Here is a 24,089-nt window from a genome sequence, read left to right as displayed (position 1 = left end):
TTTTACTGAATATGCAAAGTGGTTGGAGGGAAACTTTAGAATGACAAATATAATATGTTTTTGTTACAAATTATGTGAGCAGACTACAGCTCCTTTGACCGCATCCCATCCAGCCTATCCAGTAATATGACAGCTAAGCGGGAAGCTTCCAGGTTCTGGGAGGCGTCGTCCTCAAAGTTGCTTGCCTAATGGGCCCTCTGGAAGCCAATATTTGGCTCGATCTTTCACCCGCAGCAGGTGACAGATTGGTGTAACGGGCCAGTCCCAGTATCTTGTGATCAATGTGACCGGTCACAGTGATCACATGACAGTTGTACACAAGGAATGGCTTTCATTCATAGACTATTATTTTGTACTATTGTGATGATCTCTGTGATTGGTCACAGTGATTACATGGTAATCACAGTGCATTGTATCATGTGATCGTGTGGCCAATCAGTTATTCCAATAGTACAGGTATGGATGCCATTCATGAAAATGACTGCTTAGAACAGTGATCATCACTGTTATAAGCTATTATAGTGGGGGAGGGGGCCCTAATTGCCTGCCCAGAATGACTTCCAGATTTATTTGCAAATGTGTGCAACTAAAGCCTCTGTCTTTAACGTGTATTATTAAAGTGGTTTTAAGGGCTGAAGGTTTTTTACTTTCATGCTTTGATTTTCATACTTTCATTCTGTGTGCTGCTCCCCACCCCCCCCCCCCCCCAATGTTCACCTGCGTCACCTCTCAATCCAGTGATGTGCACAGGATCCCTGGCTGTCCCAGGTCTCCCTCTCCTTATTGGCTGAGACACCGCAGCGGAGCCATTGCCTCCCACTGCTGTCAATCACAGCCAGTGAGCCAATGAGGAGAGACCAGGGGGGCGGGGCCGAGCCACAGCTCTGTTTCTTATGGACACATAGAGCAGGGCTCAGGAGCGAGCACGCACCAGTGCCCCAATGCAAGCTATTGGGGCACTGGTCAAGGGGGATGAGCCAGGAGCACTGGTGGAGGACCTGAGAAGAAGGGATTGGGGCTGTTCTGTGCAAAACCATTACACAGAGCAGGTAAGCATAACATGTTTGTTTATATAAAAAAAAAAAAAAAAAAGCTTTATTAGGCTGACCATCTATTATGCAATGTTCTTATTCAATTTCCTTTTAGATTTACCTTCACCTATGTAGTGCAAGGGCCTGCCTGATTGGATACAAATTGAAAGTGTTTAGGTTTGACCTCATATTATATGGTTTTGGTAAATCTAAAGGAAAATTGTACAGGAAAATTTTATAATGTATGGCCAGCCTAAGATGGGGTCAATTTGATATTCTTGCAGGCTAACTGGTAAGTAAGTGCTGGGTAATTTTTGTCTGTCGGTGTTGTGATTTGCTCTTCCATGTGCACCTTACTGCAAAGGATAGTTATGAATTGGGAAGGATGCCATTTTTTACATTAACTCTCCCTGTGTCCAGTTCCAGTTCACCCCAAGGTCATCTCTCTCCGTTGGCTGGGTGTGGTGAGGGCTGTTGGAGTTTACCCTTTAGGCCATTGCCTCTTTTGGGAAGATGTTTTGCTTGTCATTCCAGAAGGTATTAAAAGAGTTTCTCTGGCTTCCATATATATATTATTTCTAAGTAGATCCAGCACTGTGCAGGCCTGTGAGTTACAATATAAAGTCCTACTTTTTCCTGTTACAGCTCAAACCACTAGGGGGCAGTGAGTGCTTCTTGGGCTTTTTCATCATCCATCCACAGATCTCCCAAGACTGTGACCTGGTTATCTGTAGATACATATTGGGTTCTACATGGTCCATGCGTCTGACTGTTTTGGGCAATATAATGTAGTTTACATAGTACTAAGCTGTGTTTCTCAATGGACTCCCAAGAATAGGTTTTTATAGTGAGCGCAAAAATCCTATTGTTTTTAGCGGCTTGTGCATGGCGAAATTATGCGGCTATAGAAATTTGTGGATTTCAGCAACTCTGTCATTTGCAATGAGTGACGGCTATTTCTTGGCACGGCTCAGCACATTGTGAAAGGTTTTGTAGACAAGCTGCTGAGCAGTCTATATTCTGTTCCTTTCTGCTGCTTGGGATGGGGGAGGGGTTGGGTTGGGTAGGGTGGTTAGTACTTTATAGTGTGCCTCCTGGGACATGATTTTCATTTTGTTTCATTACAGGAAAGGCTCTTTCTTAGGGCTTTAACCACTTCAATACCAGGCACTTTCTCCACTTTCCTGCCTAGGCCAATTTTTGACTTTCAGTGCTGTTGGGTTTTGAATGACAATTGCGTGGTCATGCAATGCTGTACCCAAACTAAATTCTAGAGTGTGGTTCTTGCGCTAACACAGAGGATGGTAAAGGTACACCTCAATGCTGCATATACTGAAGCTGGTGCTAAATAAAACAGCTATTCAAGGTATTGTGTAGGGGGTTGTAATGCGATTTAAGGTGTACTAAAACCAGTGAAAATAAATCTGTATATAATTATAGAAGCAAATGATCTAAACATCCTATATTCCATTTTGTGAATATAAAAATAATAAAGTGCTCATGTGCTTCAAGTATAGGTGATATATGTAAACTTAATCTCCAATGCCACTGTGCATATCATAAATTGTCATCAATCCTTATTAATGCAAAAAAATGAGGTGCCTTATACTAAATATATATATATATACATACATACGGTGCTTAATATAAAGAGAGTGCAAGTGCATCAATAAAAGATCATAATATAAAACGTGCTTCTATAAATCTATATAAAACCATATGCTTCTTCCAGTGTAAATGATAAAATTAGTGTCCAAAAAGTTAAATAGTTCAATAAATTAGAATATAAAGTGATCCGTAGTGCTTTCCATTTTCCTCCACCTTTATTCGCTGTGTCTTGCGTGTCTTCAGTGCATACATATATCACCTATACTTGAAGGACATGAGCACTTTATTATTTTTATATTCACAAAATGGAATAGGATGTTTACCGTATTTTCCGGCGTATAAGACGACCCCCCTAATTTTCAAGTTAAAACATAGGTTTTGGGCTATACTCGCCGTATAAGACTACCCCCCCTTCCGAAGCAAGGCAACACCATTGAAAAACATCAGATTTCTCATAGATCTCCAAGGTACCCTAGTACTGTAATACATGTAATCTCTCATAATATCTCCAAGGTACCCTAAGTATTACCAGTAGATGTAATCTTAAGATGCTGGCTGTGCGGGAATCCTGTACCGGTATACCGGATGTACAGTAGCTTCGGCTACATACAGTATACTGCGCTGAGCCAATCACAGTGAGCGATGTTGTGACGATGTTCACCGTCACTGGAATTTAAGGACAGATGGGTGATGGTTTGGATTGCTTTATATTTGTCAGCAATGTCTCCATGTAGAAATATTGAGATTTGTTCCCATTTGCCATGAGGTCTGTGATTTCTGAGTGCTGTGTGTGTTACATATCTTTCAGTGTCAGAGAGGCTTTCCTTTTGTTGTGTATTGGGAGGGAATGTGGATTGCCCTGTCTCATGCTGAGTGCTGATGACCTCCCATTGTTCTGTGTCTGGTTATTGTGTACATTGATTGTCCCCTGGGGGGCTTCTGTCTCATTACACATAAGTCCTTCTACTCAAGCTATCGGACCAATCCCTGCTGACTCATTTTCAAGTCCTCATTTGCATGGCTAAGGAGAACCTGAAGGAGAACGGCAAGTACTGTGCAATTGACCAATGGGAAAGCGGTTGTTGGGGGCAGCATGTTCCAAATTCTGTATAAAAGTGTGCTGTTTACTTCCTGTTTGAACTTGCATACAGCCTGCTTGGTGTTTGTTCTAATGGATTCCGAACGGCACATAGCTGTAGTTCGGATCCCGGAGCCTTGGTTGACCGAACCATCAGACGTTGTCATCTGCAAGCTGACTCACTAGAAACAGAGGAGTGTCGGGAGAGCGGAAGCGAGCGAGCAAGGGTCTCGTCACCGATGTATTCTATTATTGAATGTAAAGCCTGCTCGGATTGGCAGAGGCAGAGAGAAGGGCTCATGTTACTCTGCCAATTCGAGCAGGCTTTGCATTCAATAATAGAATACATCGCTCTCCCTGATTGGCTCAGTGCGGTACACTGTATGTAGCCGAAGCTATGGTACATACAGTATACTGGAACAGTATTCCCACACAGCCAGCGTCTTGAAAGATTACATCTACCGGTAATACTTATGCTTGGGTTACCTTGGAGATATTATACTCGGCGTATAAGACGACCCCCCATTTTTGGGGGATTTTTTTGAGGTTCAAAAGTAGCCTTATACGCCAGAAAATACATTATATCATTTGCTTCTATAATTATATACAGATTTATTTTCACTGGTTTTAGTACACCTTAAAGCGCATTACAACTCCCTACACAAACTACATTTTTATCTTTTTTTTTTTATTTTTTTTTTATTTAGACAGCTTTCTTTTGGTGGTATTTAATCACCACTGAGTTTATTTTTTGCTAAACTAGTGAAAAAGGAACTAAAATTGTGAAAAAAAAAAAAAAGATTCTTAGTTTCTGTTACAAAGTTTTGTAAATAAGTAATTTTTTTTCTTTCACTGTTTTGCATTTGAGGCTGCACTGATGGGAACTGATGAGGAGGCACTAATTTTACGCACTGATAGGCAGCACCGATGGGAGGCACTGATTGGCATCTCTGATGGGCACTGGTTAGCATCACTAACGGGCACAGGCAGTCATTGCTGATGGGACTGCACTGATTATCAGCGCACACCCCCCTGTCACGGAGGGGGGGGGTAAATATTCCATTGAGTGTTTTGTTGTTCCGCAATAAATATAGGCTATATTTTAACTGTGCAACAAAGTGCTTGAAATATACGTAAACCTCCAATGTATGAACATGTGCTAAATAACAAATGTAGGATCATACATCTATATCGCATATAAAAATGCTTAAATAACTATATTGTGCAGTGAAAAAAGTCCATATAATATAGTGTAGAAAAAAAGTCAATTTAAATATAAAGTGCTGCAGGCACTGTTTAACCTCTTGCCGACCAGTCACGTTGACTGTACTGCGGCAAAGTGGCTCATTATCGTCTGGCGATGTAGACCTACGTCACCAGACCTACGTCACCAGATATTCAGTTACAGCGGGAGTCGGGCCAGGGGAGGAGCGGCGGTGATCACCACTGCTCTTCCCCGATCGTCGGGGGATCGAGTGTGGAGATCCGCCCGCTTGTGTAAACAAAGCTGGTGGATCTCCTCTGTGACAGGCAGGGTCAGATTGCAGGTTTCAGCATAGGGGAACCTGCGATCTGTCCCTGTGTCACTCAGTCACCTCCCCCCACACACGTTGGTAAGCACCAGGCATACATTAACCCCTCCCTCTCCAATAAAAATTAACCCCTTCCCTGCCAGTGTCCTTTTTACAGTAACAGTGTATAGTTATAGCACTGATTACTGTAGAAATGTCACTGGTAACCCCAAAAATGTCAGTCAGGGGTCCGATCTGTCCGCCGCAATGTCGCAGTCCCGCAAAAAAAAATCGCAGATCGCCGCCATTGCGTAAAAAAAAAAAAAAACACCAAAAATGACAAAAATCTTTCCCTTTGTTAGTAAATGCGATAACTTTTGCGCAAACCAATCAAAATACGCTTTTTGCGATTTTTTTTTTTTTTTTTTTTTTTTTTTTTATTTACCAAGCATATGTAGCATAAAACAAATTGGCCGAAAATGTTAAAAAATTTTTGATTTTTACATTTTGGGGAATTTCATATAAAAAAAATGTGAAAAATATTGTTATTTTTGCAAAATTGTCGCTCTTTTTTTGTTTATAGCGCATGATCAAAAAATCTCACAGGTGATCAAATACCACCAAAAGAAAGCTCTGTTTGTGGGAAAAAAAGAACGTGAAATTCGTTTAGGTACAGCGTCGCACGACCGCGCAATTGTCCGTTAAAGTCACGCAGTTAAAAATCGCAAAAAAACCCTGGTCAGGAAGGGGGTAAAATCTTCGGGGGCTTAAGTGGTTAAATAACTATATTGTGCAGTGAAAAAAGTCCATATAATATAGTGTAGAAAAAAAGTATATTTAAATATAAAGTGCTGCAGGCACTGTTTAAAGCATGGTGCCCATGGGTGACCCCGCCATGGGTACCACCTCTGATATTGTCATGTCCTTTCTGATAGTGAGCTTTGGTTATGTTTGCCTGCTTGATATACAATGGTGCCTTTTGTTTCATGGCTTCAGACTGTATACTGCTCTGTATTGAGTTGTTTATGTTTTTAAGGTTTTCTGTTTTCGTTGCTTGTTGTATTGCTGAAAGTTTTTTTTCTTCAATAAAAATGATCTGATTCAAAAAAGAAATATAAAGTGCTGTCATGAACAATCCTTTCTCCAAAAAGTGCCAGTAGTGCTGTAGACGTGCCAATATCAAGCTCAAAAAGAAATACAAAGTGTCCCAGTGAAAGTACACCTAGAACCGTGCACCCCCTCGTGGCTGGGTCCTCATCTCAATTTTATGCAACCTTGCAAATAAGCTTGGTCAGAAAACCGTGCCTTCCTAGGCTAGGAACAATCTTCCAATTCCCCCAAGTTCGGATCCTCCCTCAGGGATCGCTCTTTGTAGCAAACAGTGATGATATCATACATAGGGGAAAAGAAACTCCAATAGTGCTGAAACCCTTCTTTTTTTTTTTTTTTTTTAAATCCCATCTTACTGCTCCAACTGGGAAAGGGACCTTGGTGCCACGCAAACCCCAAAGACGTGAAAAAATATGGGAGGCATTTTTCCGTTCCTCCTGCAATTTTATAATTTTAGAAAACGCCTTCAAAGTTCTGTCTCGGTGGTATTTTACACCTGCTAGAATTGCAAAATGCCTCCCTTCTTATCACTCTACATACTTTAGAGCAGGGGTGTCAAACTTAATTTAATCGCAGGCCGCATCAGCATTATGGTCGCCCTCAGAGGGCCGGTTCTATTTGTAGCCCACCACTATCAGAAGTCAAGAGCCCCCACCCTCCCTTACATCACAGTGCATCCCCTTTACCATGTACTGCTGCTGGGAAGAAGATAGAGGCAGAGCTGGGAAGCAGCAAATGCAGGGTCTGGAGGAGGGCTGGAGCTGGAGTCAGCTGCCGGAGTCAGCTGAATGCTGATACCAGTGGAGGCGGAGAGGAGGGGCTGCTGTGGCTGCACCGAGAGATGCAGGATCTGTAGGAGGAGTTGTGTCCTCTCTGCTGCCAATTGCTGAGTTGGGGGGGTCCTCTCTGCGGCTGCAGGGGAAAGCACAGGATCTGGCAGAGGAATTCTGTTCATCTGCTGAGACAAGGTGGGGGCAGAAATGAGGGAGATGGAGCAGCCGCGGGAGAGGTGCAAGGGCCACATGAAATGGCCCGGAGGGCCGGATTCGGCCCGCGGGCCTTGTGTTTGACACCTGTGCTTTAGGGGATGTTCAGACCTAGGTGATATGAAGCATATATGGTGTACATGACCTAAGGTCAAACGACTGTGGATAAGGGTCTATAACATGGTCAATTCTGTGTTACATATAAACCTACAAAAAGACCCCTGAGAGGCGCTCTTACACAAACCGATGGCGCTACCAAACAAGAGCGCTCTCTAGTGACCCATATATTTTCAGCCAAGAAGCAGACGATTGCAAAAGCGTGGAAGATGCCAATTCTCAGCTTCAAGATAAAAAGTAGGGTGCACAGTGAGTGAGAAACTGACAGAAATATTTCCTGATACACACGTAAAATTTTTATGTATTTGGCAGCCCTGGCTAGATTATTTCCCACTAGCGCAACCACCTACGTGCTTTCTGGAACTGTAAACCAACACTAGGAGTCAATATATCCTCCGGGACAGAGATGGCCGTCTCCTCCTCCCTCCCCCCTCTTCTTCCTTCTCTTCTCCCTTTTCCTCTTTTATTTTTCTCTCCAGACCCTCTCCGCCTAAGCATTGCTTTCCCCTTTTTTGTTTTTTGCCCTTGAGCAGGATCAGTACCCTGTTCTTTAGTTTTATGGATGACTGTACTGCTTTTGCTAGCTCAAGAGCCCCTAGCCAAAAGGCCTTTTTATCAAAACAAGGCACATCGCATCTCCAGGCAGGGCTCTGACAATTTATTATCGTACAATATGATATTGCTTGGAACCAATAGTCCTTCATTTCTATATCATTGTTTTAATGTTACATCGGTGGAGAGAAACTCCTCCTGCACTTGTTCATATTTTCGCATAGTATTTGTGGCTGCCTTATTCTTGTCCCCAATAGGGGTATCCGGATGTCCTGGGGGCAACATCACCAGTATGTTACAGAGCTCCTAATACTTATTTGTTTTTATCGTTCTGTTTTACTTTTCCTGTATTGTTCGCATTGACTATGTTAAAGCGGAGTTCCGGCCTCAAAATCAACATAATCGATTTTGGGCAATCCGCTTGCTCTAGGTCACCTGAAAAACAAATGGATAGTTACGATTTTTTTTTTTTTGTTTACTTACCTTGATATAGAAGAAAATATACTCACCTTTCTTCCACTTCTTCCCTCTGCAGCCGCAGCCCGCGCCGTCACTTCCTCTTTGCATTGATTCCTGGGAGCTGAACGTCATCGCTCCCAGGAATCAATGCGCCTGCACCGGCCCCACTCGTCAGTTCTGGTGCGTGTGCCCTACTCCCTGCTAAACAGCTTCTGGGCATTACGCGCCCGGAAGTGACGAGCGGGGCCGGTGCAGGCGCATTCTGGGAGAAGAGGACACGGAAGAGGGCGCAGAAGAGGACGCGCTGGCTTCAGCTGCCCACATCCAAGATGGCAGCGCTGGAGAAGAAATTTTCAAGGTAAGTATTTCTTCTAAAATGTAAGTGCGACCCGGGACAGTACAGAGGCTATCCATTGTGGAATGCACTAGCCCTGACTGTCCCGGGGGTATTTTTAGCTAAATTTCACCCCCAAGGCCTGAACTCCGCTTTAAGTCATGCATCAATATATTTATCCCTACATTGACAGAAAATAGATGATGTCCTATCTGGATGCTTGTATTTGTATTTGAAAATCTTCAATAAAAACATGCTAAAAGAAAGTGTTTTGTTATATCGTTTTTAAATGTGTGAAATAACCCATTGAACACAGTGGCTAAGTGGTTAGCACTTCCGCCTAGTAGCACCAGGGTCATCGGTTCGAATCCCGACCACAGTTATACCTGCCTGAAGTTTACATGTTCTCCCTGAGCCTGTATGGGTTTTCTCCCACACTCCAAATACATTCTGGTAGCTTAATTGACTCCTGTCTAAATTGGCCCTAATATGTGAGTTCGGGATCTTAGATTATAAGCTCCTTTGGGGCAAGGACTGACGTCAAATGTACTACATATATAATATAAATTCTGCACTGTCCTGTGTCCTTTGCAGACTTCCTGTATTCCCCAAAAAGAGCCCTCCTGGTTCTCCTCATGGACTACAGAATGATCAGCCCTTATTTAGTAGGGGATTGAAGGGGAAGTGGCTAAGTAGTTTAGCAAAAGACACTGGAAGAGCTGACAACTCTTGCTTCTTTAAAAAGATGTGCTGTCAGCCCATAGCAGGACAGTAGCTGAATGCAATTACGACAGAACTATTATTTTTCTGTACTTGCAGTGTCTTTTAAAGCAGTAGTATACTGGGAAAAAAAAACCCCCTGCAAGACAAAGGCATAATGAGCTAGTATGCATCGCATACTAGCTCATTATGACAAACTTACCTTAAAACGAAGCCCCGACACGGACCCCCGGACACCACTGTGGGAGCGGACATGATCCATCGGCATCTTCCGGGTTCGGCGGCTCCGGCGCTGTGAGTGACCGGAGCCGCGAGACGTCACTCCTGCGCATGCGCGCGGGGGATCAACTTTCGGCATTTTCCAGCAGGGAACTCTGAAGGTCCGGCTAGGGTCAGCGGCTGCATGCAGTGCAAATATCTCCTAAACCGTGCCGGTTTAGGAGATATTAATTGTACCTACAAGTAAGTCTTATTATAGGCTTAACTGTAGGTAAGAGTCACAAAAATCGGTATACTACCACTTTAAATGGATAAAAAGACAAGGACATTTGCATACATTGCAGAGATGTAGTTCATAGGTGTTTTATTTTGCCATGACACAGTCTGCCCGAACCTCCAATATGGGCAGGCAGGTACTGAATGACAGGAAGAATCAATGGACAACAAGAAAAATACACGCAAAAGAAACCTGGCGCTATGAGCTAATCGGTCAGAGAGCCAAAAAGTCTGTGTGATGAAACTGTATAGATAAATAAGAAACCATGTGAGGGTAAAAAATAGCCATGTGTCTCATGTCCGGGGTGCCACTGTCCCATGCTCATACCCAAATGAGAGAAGCACCATGACAACAAATAAATGGGAAAGTTAGCGCTCCCCAAAGCCCAAATGAGAGAAGCACCATGACAACAAATAAATTGGAAAGTTAGTGGTCCCCAAAGCAAGGACAATTGGGCAAAAAAATGACAGATAAACTGAGACATTTTATCGGATATTTTATCTGTAATTTTTTTGCCCAATTGTTCTTGCTTGGAGGAGCGCTAACTTTCCCACTTATTTGTTGTCATGGTGCTTCTCTCATTTGGGCTTTGGGGAGCGCTAACTTTCCCATTTATTTGTTGCAATGGACAACAAGAGCATTCATCAGCGCCCTCACAGTTCACTGAGCACTTTAGTGTTGGCTGCAGAGGCCAACAGTAGATGTAGTTTAATCATTTGCAGAACTCTGTGAATGAATGATGATGCCGCTGTGTGGGTGGAGCCCCGCACGGCTGCGTTGTTTTCAAGTTGTGACTGTGGGTGCAGAAAGAAGATCCCCTGCCCGTTGTCGCAGGGAGGGAGGGATCAGGGGGAGAGGAGGCAGGAGTTGGAACAGGTTAAATTTTTCCAAAAGCCAGACTTATCCTTTAAGCCTTGCCACTTAGTGGATGGTGGGCTTGCTGGGGACTTTATCAGCTGGAAGGCCACAAATTGCATAGCTGAGAATGAATAACATAAAAGAATTAAACTGTTATTGCAAATGTTTGTAGAATTTCAACACAGGATTAAAAGGAATTGATAGAACAGTGTCTTGATCTGGTGAAAATGATTCCATTAATACCAAAAGTTAGAGTAGACATCTGTGCTGATAGAATATTATTACTGTATTTTATCCCTTTTTGTCTACACAGGATTGCCGGGTAGTGGTACGAATCGATTCCTGGGAGTCTACCTCTCTGTATCCTAATGGACACTTTGTGAGAGCATTGGGACAAATTGGTGACATTGAGACAGAAGTTCAAAGTATTCTGGTGGAGAATAGTGTTAGTGTGAACCCCTTCTCTGAAGCCCAGGTCAGTCTCCTAACCACTAATGGTTGAGGTATAACCATCACAGTGTTATAGAATATAGTTTGTTTCAAATATAGTAGATTGATTATAATGCTGAAATGTGTAAGTCAATCTTTGGCCTCGTTACATGTATGACTCGTGCAGGGCCATGTTTTACCAACAGCTGGGATGCACATTATTTGCATGCATCCCCATGCTGGCAGACCCTTTGTTTTTTTGGGGATACAGCGGCTGCACGTACACGGCCGCTGTGTCCCAATATGACATCAGTGTGGGTGCGAGTGTACATACCCTGTGTGCCTTAGGGCAGTGGTCCTCAACCCTGGCCTACAGGGCCCACTAACAGGCCAGATTTTAGGTATTACCTTGGGGAGATGCACACTAGAGTACTGCAATCACTGAGCAGCAGATGATATCACCTGGGATGTATTTCAGTTATCTTGCAAATCTGGCCTGTTAGTGGGCCCTGTAGGCCAGGGTTGAGGACCACTGCCTTAGGGGACTTGCACCCACATGGATGTTCTATTGAGACACGGTAGCTGTGTCCCAAAAGACAACAATGGGGCTGCTGATGCAGGAAACCACGAATACCTGTGCATCCCAGTCCTGGTAAAACACCGCCCTGCATTTGGCCTACTTGCAATTGCCCCATTTAAACCAGGCCTGTGTCAAAATTAGAAAACTGTGAATGCGGCACTTCTCAGTCCATCGTTTTTAATAAAGTATATAAGAAATATGTTGGTTCGGAGCTTTACACTTTGCCATTGCCTCTCTCTGCAGCTTTCAGAAATGCCCACAAACAGTCCAGAGAACCCATGGCGGGTGGCACCAGAAGAGGGAGATCGACATGATCTGCGCAATACTCATTTGGTGCTCAGTATTGACCCAAAGGGCTGCGAGGATGTAGATGATACCTTGTCTATTCGGGAACTAAATAATGGACACCTGGAGCTGGGTGTTCATATTGCTGACGTCACTCACTTTGTGAAGCCAAACTCTTACACGGATATGGAAGCAAGAGCAAGGTAAGAAGAAGTAAAGCATCATTGTTACCTGGGTATAAGCTGCAATGGGTGGGGAATCTTGTCTAAATATATTAGTGGCACTATCCACAATTAGAAACCGCAGAAAATTGCCCAAAATATACCAAAATGAAGGGATGTGGGAATAGGGATTAGGGATGATCGAACGGTTCAGGTCGACCATCGGTTTGCCCCGAACATTGGGTGTTCGAGGTTCGGCCGAATTTAGAACTTTTTGCCCAAAAAGTTCGGAATTCGGCAACCAGAACCGACCAAAATGCAATGCTTCAGGAAATGGGCTTTAAAAGCCCGTGATTGGACCAGAACCATTAGTAAAAGCCAATTGATGGGGCAGAAGAATGCTAGGAATGTGATTGGAGTGACTAAGGATTGGAGGGTCCATAGGGACTAAGTGATTGGAGGGTCCATAGTCCAATCATTAGTGAATACGCCCCCCAGTATATAAGATAGCCCCCGCCATATTCCTAGCATTGTTATACAGGACATGGAAGAGAATGGAAGCAGTTCTGTTAATTTTACTTTAAAAGTGTCATTTAGCATTTATTAGTGTGAGGAAAGGGATATCTAGTGTAGTTAGAGTGCTCCTTTACACTTTAGTTAGCTTTAATTTATTCAGTTTCTGTAGGGAAAGTGTGAAGTGTCAGGGTGACCGTAATGTAGTGTAGGGTGAACTGACAGTGACTGCTATAGCAGGGTGACCAAACCCTTCCATAGCAGGGTGACCGCTATAGAGAAAAGCTAGTTTCTCTTGTGTCACCTTCGCTGCAGGGATATGGCTTCGCCGCCGCCAGCATTTTTGGCTGCAGGCGTTGCTAGTGCTTTTTTGAGCACATGTTTGGAGTCAGAAATGACATCTGAACATGTGTATAGGGGGTATATATACACACCAATGTCTGTATATATACACATATACAGGTGTGAAAGGAGCAGAAAAAACTACTTGCGCTAATGAAATAATTAACACCAATATATTTCTGCTCCTATCACACCTATATATGTCTAGGTGTGTATATACATATAACTATGTGTGTAAATACACCACTATACACAAGTTCAGATGTTTTGCCTGCCTCCAAAGAACCCAAAAAAATGCCCAAAAAACGCTAGCGTCAAAAAAAAAAACGCCCAGGTGTGTTGTTGCAGGCATTTTTTGGGGGTTTTTGGAGGCAGGCTAAACATCTGAACTTGTGTATACGGGTATATATACACACATACTTGTATATAAACACCTAGACATATATAGGTGTGATAGTAGCAGAAATATATGCTTGCGCTAATGAAATCATTTACACTAATAGAGTTACGCTCCTATCACACCTATATATGTCTAAGTGTGAAATACATATAATGTGTGTGTATATATACCACTATACACAAGTTCAGATGTTTTGCCTGACTCCAAAGAACCCAAAAAATGCCCAAATAAACGCTTGCTACTAAACCGGCAAGGTGTAACAGGGGCCGAGCCAACTACCTGTGTTCTAAGTGACAAAATACAAACGATCTTTTTTTTATGGTTCTGGACATGCTACAGAGCTGAAACTTCACAGGTACACTTTTTAGACCCCTCAGACACTAAATCCAAAGAAATTATTTTTTTTTTGTTTTTTTTTTGTTTTTTTTTGTTTTTTTTTCAATAATTGGCTCTCTATCAAAAAAATATCAAAAATTACAATTTTTAAGAACTTTTTTTGTGTGATTTTGTGTCTGGGGGGTCTAAAAAGTGTACCTGTGAAGTTTCAGCTCTGTAGCATGTCCAGAACCAGAAGAAAAAAAGATCATTTGTATTAGTGAAATTATAGATCTGTAATATGGCTTCGCTCCTTTCATACCTTGCCGGTTTAGTAGCAGGCATTTTTTTGGGTTCTTTGGAGGCAGGCAAAACATCTGAACTTGTGTATAGTGGTATATATACCATATACACAAGTTCAGATGTTTTTCCTGCCTCAAAAGAACCCAAAAAAATGCCCAAAAAACGCCTGCTATTAAACCGGCAAGGTGTGAAAAGCGAGAAGCCAACTACCTGTGTTCTAACTTCTAAGGTACAAAATACAAACAATCCTTTTTTTTTTTTTTTATGGTTCTGGAAATGCTACAGAGCTGAAACTTCACATGTACCCCCCAGATACTAAATCCAAAGTCAAAATCAAAAAATCTCTTCTTTTTTTTATTTTTTTATTTTTTTTATATTTTCAATAATTGGCTTTTTTTTTTCAAAAATTACAATTTTTTAAGAACTTTTTTTTGTGTGATTAATAGTCCATGGGGCATTTTTTAGGGGCATTTATTGGGTTTTATGGCTTTAAAATGGTGTTTTTTGATTACCGAAGTTCGGGTCCATTGATTTCAATGGCGTTCTGAAATCCGGGCCGAACTTTCGGGTAGTTCGGATGTTCTGGCCGAACCAAACTTTTCAAAAGTTCGATCATCCCTAATAGGGATTGGAACTCCTTCCCATCGACAGTATGCATATATGTGGCCCTACTAAACTGGGCTTTTTTCTGTGGGGCCGCATAAATGCTTTGCGGTCTTTGTGCTGGGAGCACGCTGCACAGGGCGCTCCCAACTAAAGATCAGGACCAGGGATTCCCGGTTCCGAGTCACCTGATCACTGTGATTAGCCTCTGATTGGCTATCCTAGTTATCAGTCACTGTGCAGCCCACCCCTGTGTTTACTTTCTCTCTGGATGGATCGTGTTCAGGCATTACCTTTTTTGTTTTACCCTCGGCCACTAACGGATTTACGTGCCCACACAATGTTCAAAAAGGAAAAAAAAAAATCAATAAAAAACATTTTTATTTTACTGTTAAGAAATAATTTGACATTTAAAAACATATGTCAGTAGCTACATTTCCAGCATGAAGAAGAGAGTATATGAAAGTGTATATATAGAGAAGGAAGAACAGGTGGATCGAAGAGTTTTGTTCCGATAAGAGATTTCGCAGGATCCACTTCAATTTTAAATCTTTAAAATATTGTAAATTAGGTATGTAATGAGGTGCTGCTGCTGATATATAGGAACATAAAGGTATATGGAAATACAAGGTAGGCACTTATACAATCTCTAATAGGTGACACCACCTTCTGTGATGAGGTGGATGTGATAAATCAATTAAGAGTGACAAAAAATGAATGACGACAGATATTGAAAATTGAAAAAAAAGTGCTTGTGACAGACCATGCTGTAATACGTGCTTGATGTAAATATGTGCAATATTAAATAGATAAACCAAGTTACATCAATAGTGTCATGCACAAAAAATATACATAAATCAGAAACCACAATATGCAATGGTGCGAGTACTGTGTGTGAAAGTGTAAAAACTATAATTGGGACCGTGACATAAAGTGCTCAGTGCAATAGCAAAAATATCCCAAAAATTCCTTTTGGTTCAAATAACAAACACATATATGGAAATATATAATGTATATATAAATAGAAAAAAATAGTGTCCATAAAAAGTAGTGCAAAATATGGTGTATCCTTCTTCCCTTAGTGCAATTCAATTGAAATTGTGTGAATGCATCAATGCAGTGCATGTTATCTCAGCTTGCAGAGCTTGGATTCACTCAATGAGTTTACCAAAAATGTAAATATTGCAGAATATACAGCCTCATGCTACATAACTAAGCTCCATTTCATACTGCATAAACTAAAGTATTAATGTATCTTAACTACTTGCCGACCGCCGCAAGTCTATATACTGCAGCGGTCAGCCCCTCACAGGCAAAGTGACGTATCGGTACGTCACTAGCCTGTGAGGCTCTGGAGAGCGAGCTCCCACCGCCGGAGGCGCGCTCCCGCTCAGTCACGGACCCCCCCGCGCTTTCCCCGGCGGACCCGATGTCCGCCGGGCACTCGCGATCGTCCGTTAGAGCGGGAGAAAGGCAGGCGGCTGTAAACAAAGCCGCCTGTCAGTCTCCCCTGTGTAAGAACAGTGATCATACGGTTCTACTATGTAGGACCGTTGATCACTGTTCCTACACCTCAAGCCACAGCCAATCACAGTTAGAATCACGCCCCTAGGGACACACACAACCCCTCCCTCTCAAATAAAGTTAACCCCTTCACTGCCAGTGTAATTTTACAGTAACAGTGCATATGTATAGCACTGATTACTGTAGTAATGTCACTGGTAACCCCAAAAATGTCAGTCAAGGGTCCGATCTGTCCACCGCAATGTCGCAGTCCTGCAAAAAAAAATCGCAGATCTCCGCCATTACGCGTTAAACCAAAAAAAACAACAAAAATTACAAAAATCTCTCCCTTAGTTAGTAAACGCAATAACTTTTACGCAAACCAATCAAAATACGCTTGTTGCGCTTTTTTTTTTTTTTTTTTACCAAACATATGTAGCATAAAACAAATTGGCCTAAAATGTTAAAAAATTTAGATTTTTACTTTTTTTTTTTTTTTTTGGGAATTTCATATAAAAAATGTGAAAAATATTGTTATTTTTGCAAAATTGACGCTCTTGTTTTGTTTATAGCGCATGATCAAAAAATTGCACAGGTGATCAAATACCACCAAAAGAAAGCTCTGTTTGTGGGGAAAAAAGGACATCAAATTAGTTTAGGTACAGCGTCGCACGACTGCGCAATTGTCCGTTAAAATTCACGCAGTGCCGAATCGCAAAATACCCCCTGGTCAGGAAGGGGGTCAAATCTTCCGGGGGTTAAGTGGTTAAATAGAAAACTATCTTTTGCTAGATTTTTCCTCCAAAAGCATTTTATTAAAATACATTTTATAAAAATCAAAAAAATATATATATTTTTTTTTTCCAAATGGATTTTTTTTATCCACCCGGACACTGACATCACTAGTGACACTAATACAGGGATCAGTAATCATAATATATTGTATATATACAATTATCATTGTACTAATGACACTGATTGGGAAGGGGTTAACATCAAGAAGCAATCAAGGGGTTAGCTGTGTGCCTAACAATGTGTGATGTGTGCTGATTTGGCTTTTTTTTTCTCCCTGTTTTTCAGGGAGAAGAAACAGCCAGATCGCGGATCCTATGCACACAGAGTTCTGTGTGTTTTGTAAACACAGAACTCAGCGTGTGATTGGACACACCCGATCAGCAGGTTTTAGTCTAAATTATTGGCTGAAATCTGCTGCCATACTTGTACTGTGTCAGACAGGTCGGCAGGGAGCACACGTAGGCTTGCCCTGAATCCGGAAGAAAGGCCCAAAGTTCCGGTACGTGATTGTGCCTGTACCTGCCACCCGCTCGCAATATATTTACAGGTGGTCAGTCAATGATTGGGTAATGCAATACTCCCTGTCTCCAAATAGGTACAGGTCCTTGCCTTGGTATTTTTGTCTAACATTGTATCCAATCTGATTTTCCTTATTGTACAGAGCTACAACATACTACCTCGCTGATCGTCGCTATGACATGCTGCCTTCTATCCTGAGTGCAGATCTATGCTCCTTGCTTGGAGGTGCTGACAGGTAATGTGGGGTCCACCAAAGTATAGCATTATTATTGTTCATGAGATGAAACCACACTGTACACTGATTTCTCTGTAATAAAGTCCCTGACCTGCTGAACCTCTTAAATGTATAGAGTTCCTTGTACCAAAGCTGCGGCCCTTTGGTATATGATGTTCAGCCCTTGAACCTCAGCAGTCTGTAGTGGGAACATTCTCCCACTCTACAAGACTCTGGTCCGGCCACATCTGGAGTATGCTGTCCAGTTCTGGGCACCGGTCCTCAGGAAGGATGTGCTGGAACTGGAGAAAGTCCAGAGAAGGGCAACAAAAATAATTAGGGGAATGGAGGACATCAGCTATGAGGAAAGACTACAAGCACTGAACCTTTTCTCTCTGGAGAAGAGACGATTGAGGGGGAATATGATATCAATGTACAAATACTGTACTGGCAATCCTAGCATATGGAAAAACCTATTCAGAGTAAGGGTATACAATAAGACACGTGGCCACTTGCTAAAACTAGAGGAAAAACGGTTTAACCTTAAAATACGTAAGGGGTTCTTCACTGTCAGAGCAGTAAGGATGTGGAATTCTCTTCCACAAGCAGTGGTATCAGCAGGGAGCATCGATAGTTTCAAAAAACTATTAGATGGGCACCTTAGAGACCACAACATACAGGGGTATACAATGTACAACATACAGGGGTATACAATGTACGGTTAACAGCAAACACATCATAGGTTGAACTGGATGGACTGATGTCTTTTTTCAACCTCACAAACTATGTAACTATGTAATTGATTAGGGTAATAGCATTGACTTCTATTAGCCTCATGTAACATCTTCCCAGTTTCGTATTGTCTTCTGCAGCATCTCCCCAGCAACAATGTATCTTGTCCTCACTCTCTGACCCTCATTTCTTCTATTAGCTCTGCAGTCTCTGACACTCCTTTTAAGCATCACATATATTTTTTTCGGTCTTTTGGTGATGTCAGGGGCCGCATTTGAGGCATCCTTTAGGGTCCAGCCACTCACTCAAGTTATTATTGCTGTCTGTGCTCCTGTTGGGGAGGATTGCCATCTCTATTTTCCTAAAGACCAACTGTCACAGAGACAAAGCGAGTGAAAATCCACTATATTAGACCACAGGACTCCAAACATTCTTAGCAAACGGCCAATTAACTGTCATTCAGGCTGTACTCCCTGATGTCATTGGGAGTAAACCATGCCCCATCATTGGTATTAGTGGAAGGAATAGAGCCCTATTATTAGTGTTAGTGGGAGAAATAGTGCCCCATCATTGGTGTCAGTGGGAAGAATAATGCACCATCATTGGTGTCAGTGGAAGGAATAGTGTCTGATCATTGGTGTCAGTGGGAGGAATTGTGCCCCATCATTGGTGTCAGTGGGAGGAATAGTGCCACATCATTGGTGTCAGTGGGAGGAATAGTGCCACATCATTGGTGTCAGTGGGAGGAATAGTGCCCCATCATTGGTATCAGTGGGAGGAATTATGCCCCATCATTGGTGTCAGTGGGAGGAATTATGCTCCATCATTGGTGTCAGTGGGGGGGGGAATAGTGTCCCATCATTGGTATCAGTGGGAGGAATAGTGCCCCATCATTGGTATCAGTGGGAGGAATAGTGCCCCATCATTGGTATCAGTGGGAGGAATAGTGCCTGATCATTGGTATCAGTGGGAGGAATAGTGCCCCATCATTGGTATCAGCGGGAGGAATAGTGCCCCATCATTGATATCAGTGGGAGGAATAGTGTCTCATCATTGGTATCAGTGGGAGGAATAGTGCCCCATCATTGGTATCAGTGGGAGGAATAGTGTCCCATCATTGGTGTCAGTGGGAGGAATAGTGCCCCATCATTGGTGTCAGTGAGAGGAATAGTGCCCCATCATTGGTGTCAGTGGTAGGAATAGTGCCCCATCATTGGTGTCAGTGGAAGGAATAGGCCCCCATCATTGGTGTCAGTGAGAGGAATAGTGCCCCATCATTGGTGTCAGTGGAAGGAATAGTGCCCCATCATTGGTATCAGTGTGAGAATGGTGCCTCAAAGGCCAGATAAAGGCAAACAAAAGGGCCACACATTGCCCATGGGCCACAATTTGGGGACTGCTGTATTAGTCACCACAGCAAGTGGTAAGGGTAAATCATCTAATGGGGACACATTTTCAGCTGTCTAAGATTGGGATTTCGATCTATTGGGAGGTTTTTCCTGTTGCTTCTCCAAGACAGAAAGGGAAGGGAAATCTCCCACAAAAAATAATCTGAGAGGAGTTTTAACCCTTCGCTACTATGTAAAGCTTACACAAAAATAATGTTGCCTTTACATACTTTGTAAAGTCTAAGTGAAGGAGGTGAGCAGGTATATTCAATAAAGCACAATAGAAAGCAGCGATCCATAAAAATTACATTATTCAGGTAAGAAGTGAAGTCTAGTTGTTACCGGTTACTTCCGTGCGATAATTTCTCTTTGATTAATTCAATTTGTATGTTTCCCATCAGATTACGGGTTAAGCTATGCTCTCAACTGATTAAAATGCGCCTCGTATTGCCTTCTTAGTTCAATTAAAATGCTGAAAGCTACAGTAAAAAGTAATTTGACTACCCCCCCCTTACCCGCATGTATATGTAGAACTCCTTACTTTGCTTTAATGTTACCATTATGATTTATTTGAGAAAGTGAGTCCCTATTATCCAGCGCTCCTTGTGACAGGATTGCTGTAATAGGTTCTCTATTAGATTATACAGTACTTTGTCATTTTTGATACGCAGCCAGTGTGATGCTATGTTGGTCATTTGAACAGTATAACTAGCAATGACTGCACCAGTTTAGACAACTGTATTCACTGATATTATCACTTGGCTTTATTTACAACATAAAGTGTGGAATGTGCTGCAGCCGTGGTTAAACACAGAAGTACCTATTGATAGCAATAGCACCCTCTGCTGTCATAAACTGGTAAATGTTCATTTTTTAATTCAGTGTAAACTTCACATGCGGTTTCCGCATCACAGTTTTATTTCTAAGGGCTTGACCTATGCCCGCCACTCACCTAGACGAATGGCGTGCACCTTGCCCACTACGCCTCCTGGGATATGTACATAGTAGATGAGGTTGAATAAAGACAATAGTCCATCCTGTTCAACCTGTGTAGGTGTGTGTAGCTGTAATCATCTCACATAGCCCTGAATGTTCTGATCCCTGAGATGTACGTCTAAGAGTCTTTTGAAAGCCACCATACTTCCCGCAGAAACCACCTCTTGTGGTAGAGAATTCCACAATCTTGTAGCCCTACCAGTAAAGAACCCCCACGTTGCCTGAGGTTAAAGTGCTTCTCCTCTAATCGCATTGTATGCCCTTGAGTCCTCGTGCAATCCCTTCGACTGAACAGCTTTTTTTCTAAGCTGAGATCCCCATTGCGATATTTATAAATTGCTATCATGTACCCTCTCAGGCGTCTCTTCTCCAGGGAGAATAAATCAAGCGATTGCAGACGCTCTTCATAATCAAGGTCCTCCAATCCCCTAATCAGTTTAGTTGCCCTTCTCTGGACTCTCTCCACCTCCAACACATCCCTCCATAGTCTTTCATTGATAAAGGAGCAGGAGGGGGGGGGGGGGGCGGGGGTTGTTGCCAGACGGCACATTATCTGGAAGTCCCAGGCTGAACCCCTGAGAGCCAACAGCTTCCAGATGATGCCACTTAAGAAGATGGGGGTGCAGGACTGAGCGGGAAGCTGAAAAGAAGCGGATCTCAGCAGAACAACGTTGGATCTACTGGGTTGGTGAGTACCTTTTTAATCTGTAGGAAGCAGGGGTTAAAAAAAGGGGGAGGAGATCCACTTTAAAGTGTAAGTTCACTTTAAAAAAAAAAAAAATGAAAAGGTGAACTAACACCATACACCCTTCTCACCTTCCTGGTCCCTGCTGTACTTACCCCCATGGGTGACAAGCTGTCATCTCCCACACAGCCAGTGTAGTGGTCCGAGGATTTGAAATCTCAGCTCTTTTGTCCCGGAAGTGCTGCACAGAAAAGGGGGAGAAGAGTGAGGATTTCAAATACCTGCTCTGCTGCACCAGCTGTGTGGGCACTGACAACTCTTCACCCACAAAGGTAAGTACACCAGAGACCAGAGGGGTGGGGAGGATGTATGGTGTTCACTTTTGAGGTTTTTTTTTTTTTCTGAAAAGATGAATTAACCCTTGAAATGCAGCCTTCAGGTGAGCTGCGGTACGGAAATCTGCAACATGTCTGCTTTGTTCTATCCTGCGACCGCTACAAGTTGGGTCAACTTTGCCGCAAGCGCGAAGCATCATGCGTGTGGCATGTAAACACCCCTGTATGCTACCTATTGCGGCTTAAGAGGACAGTTGATTGGCTGCAAAAATGCAGCTCGACCGCACATTTTTGTGTAGGGGGAGCTGTGTTTTTGCCACCTGAAATCAGCCACCCCTTCCCCCCTCCCCCAAGTGGCAAAAACACAGCTCAATTGTGCATTTTTGCCACCCTCCGACCACAAGTCTAAACGAGGCCCTAAGCTTGGGTACTCAAACTGTGACCCTCCAGCTGTTGCGGAACGACAAGTCCCACCATGCCTCTGCCTTTGGGAGTCATGCTTGTAATTGTCAGCCTTGCAATGTGTAACGAGACCCTTGCTCGCTCGCTTGCGCTCTCCCGACACTCCTCTGTTTCTAGTGAGTCAGCTTGCAGATCGCAACGTCTGATGGTTCGGTCAACCAAGGCTCTGGGATCCGAACTACAGCTATGTGCCGTTCGGAATCCATTAGAACAAACACCAGGCAGGCTGTATGTAAGTTCAAACAGGAAGACAATTTATTGGAAGTACACAACACACTTTTATACAGAATTTGGAACATCCTGCCCCCAACAACCGCTTTCCCATTGGTCAATTGCATAGTACATGCCGTTCTCCTTCAGGTCCTCCTTAGCCATGCAAATGAGGACTTGAAAATGAGTCAGCAGGGATTGGCCCGTTAGCTTGATTAGAAGGACTGTTATGTGTAATGAGAAAGAAGCCCCCAGGGGACAATCAATGTACACAATAGCCAGACACAGAACAATGGTTCCATAACGAGCCCCCAATACACATTACTCTGAGTGTCAATACATCCCTTAGCAGACAACAGGTGGGGTCATTAGCACACCCGACAATAGGTGAATGGAAAGCCACCTCAGACAAAAGCAACATTGTTAGACAGTCAGTCTCCTCATTGAACTTCCTGGAATGACCATATTAGGAGTTGTACTTCCTGGTCAGAGACCTCATGGCAACTGGGAACAAATCTCAATATTTCTGCATGGAGACCTTGCTGACAAATATGAAGCAATCCAAACCATCACCCATCTGTCCTTAAATTCCAGTGACGGTGAACACCATCACACAATGCCTCATGGGACTTGTAGCTGGAGGACCACAGATTGCGCACCCATGCTTAAAGTATTACTAAACTCCCGACCCTGCATTCACTATATCTGCTCCCCCACAGTACACAGAACAGGGAAATGCAACTATTTTAGTAAATATAACCTGCTAAATACCTTTTCTCATTAGCAGTATGTAGCAGTCTTGTGACTTCTATCAGTGTCCGGTTGAAGCTTGTAGGAGGAGTTTTCATTCTACTCTTGACTGTCCTATGAGGCTGCAGGACCCCTGACCCTCTGTCTGATTGGCCCTTTGCTGATCACATGCACCCTCCCAAGAAAAAAAAAAACTCTGTAGCAATGTACACTAAACTGAACAAGTGCACAGTGCCCCCAAGGCTCTAGTCTATTGTGGATAGTGGAAGAAGGAGAGGATCAGAGAAGACAGGATCAAACAGTCATTTTACACAATACAAAGGATTAACCCCTTAGGTTCCACAGTGAGTATAACAAGCATGCTTTACTGCATATACAGACTGATTTTACTGTTGTAGGTTTAGTAACACTTTAAGGCCTTGTTTAGACTTGCACATTCTTGGTGCCCCCCCCCCCCCCAACGCAATTGAGCTTCATTTTGCTGCAATAGGCAGCAGAGGGTAATGTTTACCCCCTGCGGTCATTATGCTTCACTTTGCGACTGTGGCTAAGTTGACTCGATATGTAGGGATCAGTGGGCGGGAAGCATACTCTATGCAAATCAATGGGGAAGCCGCTACAATTACCCCGCAACCACATGCAATGCCCTCGGTTGCGGCGGGATTGTCGGCAAAAAAGTGGTGAAGGGCTCTTTCACACGGTCCGCCTC

At 43.0% G+C, this 24,089-nt stretch overlaps 1 protein-coding gene across 1 annotated transcript in view; it reads left to right on the top strand.

Annotated features, from left to right (window-relative positions):
- The window catches only part of DIS3L (DIS3 like exosome 3'-5' exoribonuclease), a 121,733-nt gene that overhangs the window by 65,640 nt on the left and 32,004 nt on the right, over positions 1-24,089 (top strand). The window contains exons 9-11 of the mRNA XM_082253003.1: positions 11,174-11,335; positions 12,113-12,357; positions 17,751-17,843. Coding sequence (XP_082109129.1) covers positions 11,174-11,335; positions 12,113-12,357; positions 17,751-17,843 — 500 coding nt within the window. The remainder of the gene's footprint in view (positions 1-11,173; positions 11,336-12,112; positions 12,358-17,750; positions 17,844-24,089) is intronic.

This window comes from Pelophylax lessonae (assembly GCF_965119305.1).
Source record: "Pelophylax lessonae genome assembly, chromosome: 4".
Classification (NCBI taxonomy): Eukaryota; Metazoa; Chordata; class Amphibia; order Anura; family Ranidae; genus Pelophylax; species Pelophylax lessonae.
Note: the sequence above shows the minus strand (reverse complement) of the source record. Positions and strands in the feature narration are given on the sequence as shown.